At 41.1% G+C, this 14,622-nt stretch overlaps 1 protein-coding gene across 1 annotated transcript in view; it reads right to left on the bottom strand.

Moving 5' to 3' along the window:
• The window catches only part of CGNL1 (cingulin like 1), a 1,082,391-nt gene extending 1,078,431 nt beyond the window's left edge, over positions 1-3,960 (bottom strand). The window contains exon 1 of the mRNA XM_044078976.1: positions 2,359-3,960. Coding sequence (XP_043934911.1) covers positions 2,359-3,888 — 1,530 coding nt within the window. The 5' untranslated portion in view covers positions 3,889-3,960. The remainder of the gene's footprint in view (positions 1-2,358) is intronic.
• Positions 3,961-14,622: the final 10,662 nt, after the last annotated feature.

Raw genomic sequence — 14,622 nt, 5'->3', positions numbered from 1 at the left:
CACCAAATTATATTAGGACAACTGTTTCAAATTTATAAATAGCCTACCAGGAGCCTATCTCACTGGATGAAGATGGAAATGCAAGGCTGTACATTCTGATTGTCAAAATTTATACTACTGCTATTGTAAAGTAAACCCTTTCTCTCTCACTACCAATACAGAGGTCAAACTTCCAAACAAATAGACAACCCTTCTTTGGAGGAGCTCTGAGGTCAGTGCTGCTAATGGATAAATTGGCAGGCTACCGAAGTAAAGAACTATGGAGATTCACAGCAACATAAATATTGTGGTTGTCTGTAGACTATACAATTTTGGGAATTTGGGGCAAAAGAGACAAATTAAAATGATAGTAGGTAAGCGTCACATGTGTATCTCAGCTTTGATAAACAAATATGCAAAAAAGAGCATTTACTGTTGATTTTTTTTATTGTTTTTGACAAAACCTTGACTCAATTCATTTTCAAGTTTTAACCACCCACATCACAACGGACCTTAGCAGTCTTTAGAATGAGCATACATTTGGATCCATCATCTGGCAATGACTCCCCACTGGTTTCATTGCTTGAGTCAAGCCCCAACTACCTCTGCTGGAAGAGAAAACGTATACTAGGGCACAGTTGTTATTCTTTATTTCTGGAACTCCCTGGTCATGCCTTGACAATCCATCCTTGTCATAATGACCCATCCATTCTTTCACTGACTGGCCAGGACCACACCACCAGCTACAACAAAACCGAGACTGATACAAGACATCATTCTAAGGTGTTTTGTTTTTTTTTCTGTACCCTCTGTCTTGCTTCCCATGTCCAGCAAACAATAATGTCACTGCAGAAAAGCCACAGGTGATCTGAAAATATATGCCCCCATTCCTTTTACTACAGGATGGCAGTCATCTGTTTCTACCATGGGTTGCAACCCTTCCTGGAAATAAAATTCGTACCAACTGAGCATGTGAGCAAACAAAACTGCCTCCCCTTCTCAGGCCCGACACAACTAACATCCTAAGAGACAAGATCCACTAACTGAACCTGCATCTTCTGGGTCAACAGGATCAGAGTTATTTTGGCAAAACATTAAACAACACGTCTCTCAAGTCCACACCTCAAATAAATAAATAAATCATGCAATAAAAGTATTGTCTAGTTTTCTTTTTCACAGAAGAAAATCTAGACAGCAAGATTGTATATTTGAAGATAGGTTAAATTATATGTACTGTATATTCTTATATAACTTTCCTGCTAACCTTAATTGTGCTTTCTATGTTCTCCCATCTATTAAATAGCAAGCTCTGAACTATTAACAATTTATAGCCTATGACCTGAATGTCAACGGTCACTTTTAATGCGATTTGTTTATCATGATGAATCAGTTTCCTTTCATGTGCTGCTGTTACATGTTTTATTACATGCCACTGTTTTGCACGTGCAAACTGAACACATGGAGCTTTTTTCCCCCTGGACTTCCATAGCGAAACACAAACAAAGCATTACAACTTGCATGTTGACTACTTTGCTCTGCTGCTCCCTCTGAACCTCCCTCAGCCTTCCTTTTCTTCAGATAGATCTGATTTCTACCTCACCTTAATTCTTTTGGCCTTTACTCTCAGTCTTCCACGCCCCCGTGGCACAGCAGTCGTCCTCATTTTCACACTTCTTCAAACTCCTATTCTTTTTTCCTAGTATTCATTCATTAGTTGTTTATTTACTAGTATTCATTCATTAGTTGTTTATTTACAATCCTACTATGGCTCAAATGCCTTTGTTACTCCTGTATTCATAACATTACTCTGGCCACTAAATTCTGTTAACTCAATATTTCTACTTGAACAAGTTTAAGGGTTGGCATAATGGTTAAGGTATTTATCTGGGGATTGGTGACTGGCATAACAGTTGAAGTACTTACAAGACAGAGGGTGTAGGGTTTGATTCTCACCTTGGAGGGAAATTGTCCTGACAAAATGATCCGCAAGGGCAGCTAGCCTAGTACTTACTCATGAACTTAAAACCTTGTTATGAAAACTGATCAAATGCATTACTTTCAGTTTTCATACCACTGATCATTTTATTTATTCTTTACAGATTGGACACATTTTAACTCGGCACCTAAATACATGCTTAAGGTCAAGAACTGTTTCAAAGTAAACATCATTTTAAATAAAATATGTCTTCTTATACAACAACAATAGATGGGCTGTGGTACAGAACAGTACTTCAGCAAACAAATTATTCTTTCATGAAATGATAATTACTGCACATTGTACAGTTTTCTAAAAACATCTTGGGTTACCAGATATCTATAATCCTGCAAGTGTATGAAAACTTTAGATAGAACCATTTTAAAAATCAAGCATTCACATACCTGCTCACCATCAACAGAATCGGAAGCTTTAATGGAGTTCTTTCTACTGCTGAAAGACGGCACCTTCACACCAGATTGCAACCGCAAGGTTGATGTCACCGTCTCTAGTTTGTCTTCTGATGTTTTGCCATTTGTTGTGAATGAAGAGGAGTTTAACATCAGATTTTTACTACCATTTGAAACTGATGCTTCATTTAATGAACGTTTGCTGACAGACCATGAAGACTTTGAATCAGGTCGACTCTCCTTTTGCTGATCCTGAAATTTCTTGATGCTGTCTGTAGAAACAGTATGATGAACAGGTTTCTTATCATTTGAAAGAGACACCTGATTACCCGGAGGAACAGACTTCTGAAGACGAAGCTGGGATGGCCTTAGTAAAGGTTCATTTGACGCACCTGTGTTTTTACTGAACTTTCCAAAATAATCAGAATAGCCCTCATTCCTAAAAGGCAAAGCACTGTCAACACTTCTAGATCGTTTACGATCCTCGGGATCAATTCTTTTTCTAGCAGACCGGCCTCTTCTCTGAGAGTGGTCTTTTCCATCAAATTTATCAATCAGTTGTTCCACTCCAGAAATTGGTTCAGTGTCAATGTCACGACCAGTACCCGGCAAAAATGGAATGTACCTTCTATTCTTATGACGGTTGACATTGTCAGCATAAAGAGGATCATCCTGATCATCCTGCCAAGATTTCCATGGGGACGACTTTGAGTTTGGAGTGGAGTCTGAAGATATTTGTGACTCTGATCTTTCAAGTAGTGGTCCTGCTGAATTCTGCCGACGTAGGGGAAGTACATCTGGTCTATGCTTTCTGACTTCCAGATTTGTGACATGACTGTCGTTTGAAGGCCCATCAGCAGTCATAGTTGATTTTATAGAATTGCCCACAGAAGTTTGTAATACATTTTTACTTTGGTCATCAAGTGTTGTAGGCTTCTGGCTGTTTACCTCTGTGCTGTTTTTCACCGAATCCCATGGCTTAATATGAATGTGACTGGATGATGCCAGTTTATTCAGAGAATTGTGTCCTACTTCAGTTTTATGAGCAGATGACTTAATAGATTCAGGGCTAGTTAAAGTAAGTGCGTTGTTTTCAGGATCATATGGCTGTAGTAATTCAGGGTGCTTCTGAAAATTTAATAGTGCAGGTTTTTTTCTGGATTGTTTTGTAGGCTCTGACACACCATTCTGGAATACATTATTTAGTGTTGTTTTTTGTGAAACATTTACTTGCATTTTTTTCTGTGATCGACATGGTTCTGTATGTCGACCTTCATAACTGTTTTTTTCCTGCATCTTACTAGTGTTCAGACTGCCATACATCTTAGGGGCTTCCTGAAGTGTGTCAGGATAACCCTCAGCTGGTATCTGTCCATCTCTGTTATTTAACACCACAAAAGGATGACCATCAATCCCTTGAACTCGAATACTGACACCATAGGATCCAGCTCGACGGCCATGTATGTTTGTCATATTTTGTATGTCATTGGCAAACTTCTGCTGAAGTCTGCGGTCCTGCTGCATTACTTCAGTTACCAAAACCACAGCAGCATAAGGCTTCACATTGAGCTCTCAACTTCATGTACTGGTTTGTTGCTGAAAACAAAGAGAGATGAAACAGTTAATAGCTTGATAACTAAATAAACCTTACAGATATTTATCAAGTATGGGTCTTTTCTCAGTAGTCAAAGAAAACCTTTTATATACAAGTTTCCCCAGTAGTTCAAATAGCTGCCAGAGTCTGACAAGCAAAAGGCCCAGGCAAGTCAAGCTATGCAGGTATAAATGAAAATCTTGTGGGAATTAAAATGTAAAAAAATATGAAAAAGAACTTAAATAAAAAACAGTGTAAAACAGTTAAATATCAAAAAGGTTCCTATCCTTCCTCAAACTAAAAATCACTTCCCCCACAAATTTTAGCACCATGACCAAACTAAATCCAGCCTTAGGCATATCCAGTAATAGTATCCCACACTCCTGTTTTATGCAGACTGGGATTCTGTACCAGGATCTTGTATTTATACTTAAAGCAGCTGCTTTAAATGGATTGCATGACTGTACCATCATTTAATGTGCATTACTTGCTGCTGCTGCTTTATAGCAATAGATGCTTTTTCAATTTGCTTTACCAATTACTGCATCCTTCCTGGATAGTCCCCGATAAAGAGATTTTTCCTCAATGGATTCAGTGGCTACTACATTTCAGTATAAAAAATAACACACGAGGCCAGTGCTGGGATGATAGACAAAGTAGCAATAAATTCTTAAAAAATATATATATAAATGCCTAAGACTTCTGTCATACCTAGCAAAGTTTACATTAAGCACTTGGTAAGTAACGACACTGTACAGTTTTGTGAAAGAAAGAAAACCTATTTAAATTATAAAGAAAATGAAAATATATTAACTCCTGCAATGACCTACAAATTAGAATGCATTTTATTTCCTCTATTCCAGTACTTGTAGAAACTTCTAGATACTCGGTAATAGCCTGGTGCAATCTCTAGGAAGCTAGATAAAACACAATCTCTTGTCAAATCTAGCAAACAAAAAATCTAATTTTACTTGCAGTTCTGTAAGAGTTTCCCTTTAGCTTACAAACTGATTGATTAGTTTTATTGATTGATATCAGTAATTTTACTGATTGCTGATCAATTTGTATTGGCTGATTGATATCAATCAATCAAATCTATAACTATAGGTATAAGACTTCTAGGGCAGAGGTCTTAAATCAAAAAGAGGACAAGAAATCTCAATCAGAAATTGTTTGAGGCACTGTACACACAAATATAATGATGTGCTGAAGGGCAACAACAAACTCAATCAACAATGATTTTTGATGGACTATATTTTATTATCTTTAGTAACAATCTTCATACTGCCACCACACTTGCCTCTGTAGTTCAATATGCAGATGAGTCCACTGTGATTTGTGTCTCCCCAGCACTACAAAAACTCAAAAAAAATCACAGATCAGTCATTTAATGCTGTGGAATCTTGGCTAAACAATGCACAACTTGTACTTAACCCTACCAAAACAAAACTCATGCTCTACTATCCAACTACAGCTGCAGACACCCACCCACAATTCAATATCGCATCATTAAACCATACAATTATTTCTCCAGTTTTTCAAACAAAATTACTTGGGAGTGGTCATTCACCATAATATAAAATTCGATATACACATATCACAGACCATAAAAAGTTTCACAAAAAATAGGTATCCTGTACAGAAATCGACACTTTCTAAATAAATCTGGCAATGCCACTATAGCAAGACCCCAGCTTATCTCTATGCTACTATACACCTCATAAATTCTTACAAACATTATGAAATCTGGAGTCTATACTATAAGTTCATAGGTATGTACTAGGTTATCCGCCCTAGGGCCTATATAAGCCTAGCCAAACAAGGTTCCCTTGGCTTTTGCCATCCAAGAAAATTATTTTCCAGTGACCCTGTTGAGCAGCGCCACAGCAGTGATTCCCGAGGTGAATTTCCTGTTTCCCATCCAATTGTCAAGATTTCTCTTAAAGAGGAGTTCTGCTTGATATGAATGGGTAGCCTGTTCCACAACAGGGGAAGTCTCTGGGAAAGGAATCTATCCCGCCAGCATGCTCTGTTTATTATGGTGAGAAGGTTTAGGTCTCTTATAAGATCAAAACTTGGTAGTTCAATACCTAAAGCTCAATCTATAAATATCAAAAGCTAAAAAACGCAAATGGCCACTTTCACACAGGGAAAGAATTCGCTTGGCCATATTAAAAAAAAAACAAACAAACTTTTAAATCCAAATCAAGTGGGGGGCTTCCCCCCTCACCCCCCCCTAACTAAACATACCAACTCCAAAATCTCTCTACATTGGACAAAATGGCGATTTCCACATAACGGCCATGGAAATTTTTTCCCTGATGAAAAATTCACGGAAGTGGCTGTTCGCAGTTTTTAGCTTTTGATATTTACAGATCGAGCTTTAGGTATTCAACTACCTAAAATTTCAATATTATAATATAAACCCGAAATCTGGCCTAGCAAAACTCAAAACGTGCTATAATAAAATCGCAGTTTGCCACAGTAACACATTTCAGATTTATTCATAATTTTTTTGCTTAAAACAACTATCCTAGCTCAAACTACCAAATCTAATTGCTGATAAATCAACTCACCTTTGCTCATCGAATACTAAATCAGCCAGAAAAAATACCAGTGCATCAAAATCTACTGAAACACTAGTCCAATAACAGGGTATTGCATTCTAGTAACAAATGCTTTCTAAATACATCCATACCTAACAACGCAGCTGTGATTTCTCTTTGCTCCAGCTGCATAGCCAAAACTTGGAATTCCCTGCCACTAAATATCAGAACAACTACTAACACTCACAACTTTAAAAAACTTCTCAAATCACACCTATCAGGATTATGGACCTGCTCTTCCACAAACCCTGGTTAGGAAATAAATGTCTTAAGGCAGCTAAAGGAACACAACCTATTTTTGTATTTGAATAGTATACCCCTACTTAGCAAAAATACACTTAATTTGCTTGTTTTCTACCTACAATCACTGTGCTGTTATTCTTTGTTTCCTGTCTAGACTATATGATTGTATCACTGAAATGTGTAACGTGTATTTTCATTTTGTACTTGCATCTGAGACTGAATCAACATTTGTATTTGGACGTTGTGCATCTATTGTACTGTTATTTATAAATATGGAGCTTTTCTCCCCGGGCCTCTGCTGAAAAATGACATTTTGTCCAGTTAGACTTTCTTGGTAAACAAATGTAAAATAAAATAAATCTTCTTCTTTCGGCTGCTCCCTTCAGGGGTCGCCACAACAGATCAACTGTTTCCATTTCTTTCTGTCCTCTGCATCCTGCTCTGTCACACCAACCACCTGCATGTCCTCTCTCACTACATCCATAAACCTTATCTTAGGCCTTCCTCTTTTCCTGTTACCTGGCAGCTTCATCCTTAGCATCTTTTTCCCAATATACTTTGCATCCCTCCTCAGCACATGTCCAAACCAATGTAATCTTGCCTCTTTGGCTTTGTCTCCAAACCTTCCAACCTGGGCTGACCCTCTAATATACTTATTCCTAATCCTGTCCATCGTCACACCCAGTGCAATTCTTAACATCTTCAACTCTGCCACGTCAAGCTCTGACTCCTGCCTTTTTGTCAATGCCACTGTCTCCAACCCATATACCAAAGCTGATCTCACTACCCTCTTGTAGACCTTTCCTTTCACTCTTACTGGTACTCGTCTGTCATAAATCACTCCTGACACTCTTCTCCACCCACTCCATCCTGCCTGTACTCTCTTCTTCACCTCTCTTCCACACTCACCATTACTCTGAACTGTTGATCCCAAGTACTTAAACTCATCCACCTTCGCCACCTCTACTCCCTGCATCCTCACCATTCCTCTATCCTCCCTCTCATTCACACACATATATTCTGTCTTAGTCCTGCTGACCTTCATTCCTCTTCTCTCTAGAGCATATCTCCACCTCTCGAGGGTCTCCTCCACCTGTTCCCTACTCTCAGTCACAATGTCATCTGCAAACATCATAGTCCACAGGGACTCCTGTCTGATCTCGTCTGTCAACCTGTCCATCACCATTGCAAATAAGAAAGGGCTCAGAGCTGATCCTTGATGTAATCCCACCTCCACCTTAAACGCATCTGTCACTCCCACCGCAGACCTCACCTCTGTCTCACTACCCTCGTACATATCCTGTACCACTCGTACATACTTCTCTGACACTCCTGACTTCCTCATACAATACCACATCTCCTCTCTAGGCACCCTATCATATGCTTTCTCTAAATCAACAAAGACACAATGCAACTCCTTCTGACCTTCTCTGTACTTCTCCATCAACACTCTCAGAGCAAACATTGCATCTGTAGTGCTTTTTCCTGGCATGAAACCATACTGCTGCTCACTAATCATCACCTCCCTTCTTAACCTAACTTCCACTATTCTTTCCCATAACTTCATGCTGTGACTGATCAGTTTAATCCTTCTGTACTTACTACAGCTCTACACATCACCCTTATACAAATCAGTACCAAAACACTTTTTCTGCATTCCTCAGGCATCCTCTCACTTTCCAAGATTTCATTAAACAATCTGGTTAAAAACTCCACTGCCATTTCACCTAAACACCTCCAAGCTCCCACAGGTATGTCATCTGGACCAACAGCCTTTCCGTTCTTCATCCTCTTCATAGCTATCCTTACTTCCTCCTTGCTAATCCACTGCACTTCATGGTTCACTATCCGCACATCATTAAAACCTTCTCTCCCTCTCATTCTCTTCATTCATCAACCCCTCAAAGTTCTCTTTCCACCTGCACAACACACTCTCTCCTCGCTTGTGAGTACGTTTCCCTCATTATCCTTCATCACCCTTACCTGCTGCACATCTTTACTAACTCGGTCCCTCTGTCTAACCAATCGGTACAGGTCCTTTTCTCCCTCCTTAGTGTCAAACCTTTTATACAACTCTTCATACGCCTTATCCTTAGCCTTCTCCACCTCTCTCTTTGCCATGCATCTCATCCCCTTATACTCCCGTCTACTTTCTTCATCTCTCTGACAATCCCACTTCTTCACCAATCTCTTTCTCTGTATACTCTCCTGTACCTCTTCATTCCACCACCAGGTCTCCTTGTCCTCCTTCCTCTTTCCAGATGTCGCACCAAGCACCTTTCTAGCCATCTCCCTTACTAGCTCTGCTGTAGTTACCCAGATATTCGGTAACTCTTCACTGCCACCCAGTGCCTGTCTTAACTCTTCCCTGAACATCACCTCACAATTACCCTTTTCTAAATGAGGTATACCAGTGATCCACATGGACCATTTCCACACTAGCTTGGGATACATACATCAAACAGAGAAATAAGAAGCAGCTAAACATTTTGAAGTTAATGCATATCAGACTAAATCAATGAAGGAGCAGTATGATTACCATGTCCAGGTGTGGAACTGACCTCTCCCTGCATAAACATTTACACTGTTCAGCAGTACAGAACAAAACTGAGGTGAAGGCAAGCATCTGTTACACCAACACATCCCAGAACCCCTTGAGTTGAAGTAAAATTTCTGCTGCAGAACAAAGAGAATTGCAGACTTAAATGTTTACAATTTGTATAGATTAAGCTTCTCTGCAGTCAAGAGTACCGGGTCAGAGTTCAAATTTGTATAGATTGAGCTTCTGTGCAGTCAAGAGTACCAGGTGAGAGTTCAAATTTGCTCCACTATACTGTAGATCCTGATTTGCCTGGAATGGCTCTAGCCCTGATCAGATACACACATACAATGTGCGGCCAATTTAGACCAAATATGAAATATTCGCGCTAGCCTGTGCATTGAATATACTTGTAATTCTCTTGTTGTTTTCCTGAAAAAAATATATATATCCTTGTTTCCCGCCGTTCCTAAACTAGAATAGTCCCTTATACAGGCTTTGCTGTATTCTGGACTTTTGGATTGTTCCTGTGTTGCCCATTTCCTTACTTGGATAGAAGGAAGTTTCTTTGCTCACCAGTGGGAGTGGGGAGCCCTGAGCAGCCTATCTGTCCCTGAAGGAGTGACCTCAGCACAAGAATCTTGTAGTAATTGGCCGTTTTGGGCCATTTCTAGCTCTTTGAAGTTCCCTGCATAAAAACCCGCTTTGGCGCGTTCTTTTCGCTTATCCTACTCAGCAACAGCTCCTCGTGGTGCTAGCAGCAGAGAAACTAAAAGAGTGACTGCTTTCAAGACATAAGTATATTTTTTCTGTTACTACCTGTGCGACCGTCCTTTCTCACTTGACGAGTTTACACTGCTGATTTAACTGTTATAAGCTTGTTTTTGTGTTTTTTATTACCTGCACTTAGTTTAAAAGTTTGTTTGTTGTATTTAACCGTTGAGGCTGCCCACTCAAGTGCGCTAGTCTGTGCATTGAATATACTGTAATTCTCTTGTTGTTTTCCTGAAAAAAAAAAATCCTTGTTTCCCGCCTTTCCTAAACTAGAATAGTCCCTTATACAGGCTTTGCTGTATTCTGGTCTTTTGGATAGTTCCTGTGTTGCCCATTTCCTTACTTGGATAGATGGAAGTTTCTTTGCTCACCAGTGGGAGTGGGGAGCCTTGAGCAGCCTATCTGTCCCTGAAGGAGTGACCTCAGCACAAGAATCTTGTAGTAATTGACTGTTTTGGGCCATTTCTAGCTCTTTGAAGTTCCCTGCATAAAAACCCACTTTAGCACAGCTTTGCGCGATCGTGCGCTTAATTGGGTTTAAACTATTCCCGGCTCCACAAAGTCTGCTCTTCACTTTTTCCCTTAGAACTGCTCTATCTCTCACATTAAACACCATATTCTCAATCTAAGGCCCTGCACTTGCCCAAATAATCAATCTTACAATCTTTCACTGATAAACTAAAAGCACTACATCCTCATATACTCTCTACAATTACCTTGTCCCCTATTGGTCCTTTATAATTAAGTGATAAAAGAGTTCCCTTTACTACTCTAGCATGTCCAAAGGTCAGTTAATGGTTTCCTGTCCAGTCCAGCTGGTGAATCTGGGTATCTTGAGGCAATGTTACAGCTGCCTCATGTACACGGACAACCCTCTCCTCCTCCAAACAGGTTCAAACATATGTGAGAGATGCAACCATATAGCCAAACTGAAGGCTGAGCTCTCTCACCTCAGAACTGGTGTAACCAGTCAGGAGGAGACGGTAACCTCACACAAAATAATCCAGTCTCACATAGTCCTACCACAACAGCAAACCAAACATATAAACACACAAAAACATACTCGGAGGCTCTAAATAAAAATCTACCTAAGCAGCAGAGACCTCCAAAGCAGACATCCAAGCAAACGCTATCCCACAGCAAAACATGTGCAACACATAGCTCACAAAGTCAGTGTGCCAAACAGTCACAACCCTTAAGGCTGAATAACACACCTGATACACTTGTAATAGGTGATTCTATAGTCAGACACACTGACGTCCCGCTCACCAGGCTGAACAAGGAGAAGGTCACAGTGAGCTGTCTGTCGGGTGCTAGGATCCACCACATAACGCAAGCACTCAGGTCACTCCAAAGCAAGTACAAATATGACTCTGTCATAGTACATGCTGGTGTGAATGACCTGAGACGTACCTCCCTCGACTACATGAAAAGAGACATAGAGGAGCTCTCCGATCATGTAGCCCAGGCCGGTATGACCCTGACCTTGAGCAGCATCTTATCCTCACCTAGAATGATGCCTCAGTATAAAGACAAAATGATCAATTTTAACAATTGGCTAAAATTTTGGTGTCATTCAAAGGGGATCCAGTGCCTGTCAGCCTGGGATGACATGCTCGACAAACCACATTGCTTTGCTAGGGACGGCTTGCACCTGTCACCCCTGGGCTTTCGGATACTGGCAAAGGCTCTTGCCACCCCCATAGTGCCTTTTTTAGGCAAGGCTCAAAAGACAAACCCACCTCCATAGAAAACACAAAGAACAAGAAACTAAGGGTAATGCTGCTAAACGCCAGAAGTCTAAACCTCAAAATGCATGCACTCAAAGCTCTCCTCAGTATGGAGAACATCGATATCTGCACAGTGACAGAAACCTGGTTCAAGGCTCCAGAGAGCACCCCAGCACTACCAGGTTATACCTCATATCATGCTTTTCGGCCCCAAAACTCGGACCGAACCACAAAAGGAGGGGGGAGTATCCATATTTATCAAGGATACCCACACCTCCAGGTTATTGGCGTTGCACGAAGCATCAGAAACCATCCATGTGCAACTAACAGTAGGCAAAACTGCTTTCCAGTTTATAGCATGCTACAGACCACCATCTCAAAATCAGGAATCCCACTTGGCTTTCCTGAAAACATTGGAAAACATGAAGCTCTCTCCAAACACCATTATATTGGGTGACTTTAACTACCCAAACATAGACTGGGAGCATTACTCAAGCCCCAACACCCTAGCCCAAAGACTCCTGGAATTTATAAACTCAAATGCCATGGAACTAGTCAGAACTCCCATAACAGGGAAAACATACTTGACCTGATCATCATCAACATGAGGACCCTATGCTCCACACCACAATTATACCCCTCATTGGTAAGATCAGACCATAAATTTATTTCACTGGATATCCAAAACCCGACCCCACCCCCAGCCCAGAAAGCCACAGTGAAAAACTTCTCAAAAGCAAACTTCACACTTCTCAAAACCGAGGTGGAATCCTTCAAGGCCCCTGGGCCAGTGGAAACTACAGCCCAAACCACAGTATCCTATATAAACGCATTCTATGGACACCTCCAGGAATGCATGGATCATGCTATCCCAAACAAAACCAAGACCCAATCATCCAAAGGCAGGCATCCAGTCTGGTGGACCCCAGCCATAAATAAGTTGTACAACAGAAGGAGGAAGCTACTACATGATAGAGCAAAATCCCTAAAAGGGAAGGCATCTCTGATCAGTACTAGCAAAAAATTACGATCCCTCATAAAATCCTCCAAGGCCAGCTTCGAGAGAAAAATTGCACAGGACACTAAAGACAATCACAAGGCTTTCTTTAGCTATGTTAGGAACCTGGGATGCAACTCCCAGATATGCTCAAAGTTGATTCTAAATGACAAAAAATACAATGAACCCACAGACATTGCCAACATCCTGGCAGACAGGTTCAGTGCAAACTTCTCCCCCCCTTCCCCCCCAAAAGAGCAAATATCTGTCCCAGCAGAGTGCAGCCTCCCTAAAATCTCAGATGCTCAGGTGAAAGCCGCCCTCTCCAAGGCAAAAAACACTGCTTCAATGGGATCAGATGGTGTCCCGGGTTGCATCCTACATGAACTCCAAGAAGAACTAAACCCTCAAGTAAAACTGCTGTACAATCTCAGCCTCACTACAGGATATGTACCCAAAGAATGGCATACAGCAACAGTGGTCCCACTCCACAAAGGTGGTGCCTCAACAGACCCTGGTAACTATTGCCCCATAAGCCTAACTAGCCTTATCTGCAAGGCCATGGAAAGGATCATCATGGAACTCATAAACAAAGATATTAGGGACCCAATTCGACTTTGTCAAGGGCAGATCCTGCCTCTTGAACCTGGTCAACTTTTTCGAAACAGTCACCAAGGCCATAGATGAAGGGAAGGTAGTCCACACAGCCTATATGGACCTCGCAAAGGCATTTGACACAATACCCCACTCGGGCATCATAGATAAGCTATCCAGCTTAAATATAAACCCCAATGTCACAAGATGGGTTGCTAACTGGCTCAAAGACAGAACCCACAGAGTCAGAATTTCCGGAGCCATGTCAGACTCTAAACCGGTTACAAGTGGTGTCCCACAAGGCTCTGTCCTGGGACCTCTCTTGTTCGGCATATACTTCTCCGAGGTACAGGCCAACACGGGAGGACTATGGCTGACCAAGTTCGCAGATGACTGCAAACTGGGCACCATAATTGACTCTCCAGCTGACATGAACATCCTCCAAAAAGGTCTCACAGAGACGGATAACTGGCGCCAGAGCCATGGCCTAAGGCTAAATGCCAAAAAGTGTATAGTCATACCCTTTGGCAAAAACAAAGTGCCCACCAATTACCACATAGGTGGTAACCCATTAAGTACGGAAGTAGTAATTAGGGACCTGATGACCCAAGTTGATAGCAATCTTTCCTTTGACAACCACATTGCCAAAGTGGTTAGAAAGACCTTCTACATAACCCACCTTATCACAAAAGGATTCACATCTAGATCAAGTGAGGTAATAGTGCCCCTTTATTCATCCCTCATCAGGCCCATCATAGAATACAATACCCCTTTTGGGATGTACCTTACCTGACACGTGCAGCAACTAGAAAGACCCCAAAAGTACCTCACAAAGAGGATTAAGAGACTCAAACAGATCCCATATGCTGCCCGGTTAAAAAAAAACTCCAGCTCTACTCAGTTGCATACCGCCTACTTTGAGGCGATCTATGCCTGACATACAAAGCTATGTCCAACCCAGAATTAATGGACATGCTCCACCTCAGAAAATCTAAATCCCTTAGAACCATGCGCTCAAGGGACTTGAACCTCAGCACTGAAATAAATAGAACATGCTGGAGGGACACAGTCATAACCCAGAGGCTCCCTTCGCTCTGGAATAGAATCCCAGTCCATATTAGGCAGAGCACCTCACTGACTATCTTCAAGAGGAATCTTGATGAGTGGATGGGAGATCGTAG

This window comes from Protopterus annectens, chromosome 7.part1 (assembly GCF_019279795.1).
Source record: "Protopterus annectens isolate FY-2018-M chromosome 7.part1, PAN1.0, whole genome shotgun sequence".
NCBI lineage: Eukaryota > Metazoa > Chordata > Ceratodontiformes > Protopteridae > Protopterus > Protopterus annectens.
This window is presented reverse-complemented; position numbering and strand designations above follow the sequence as displayed.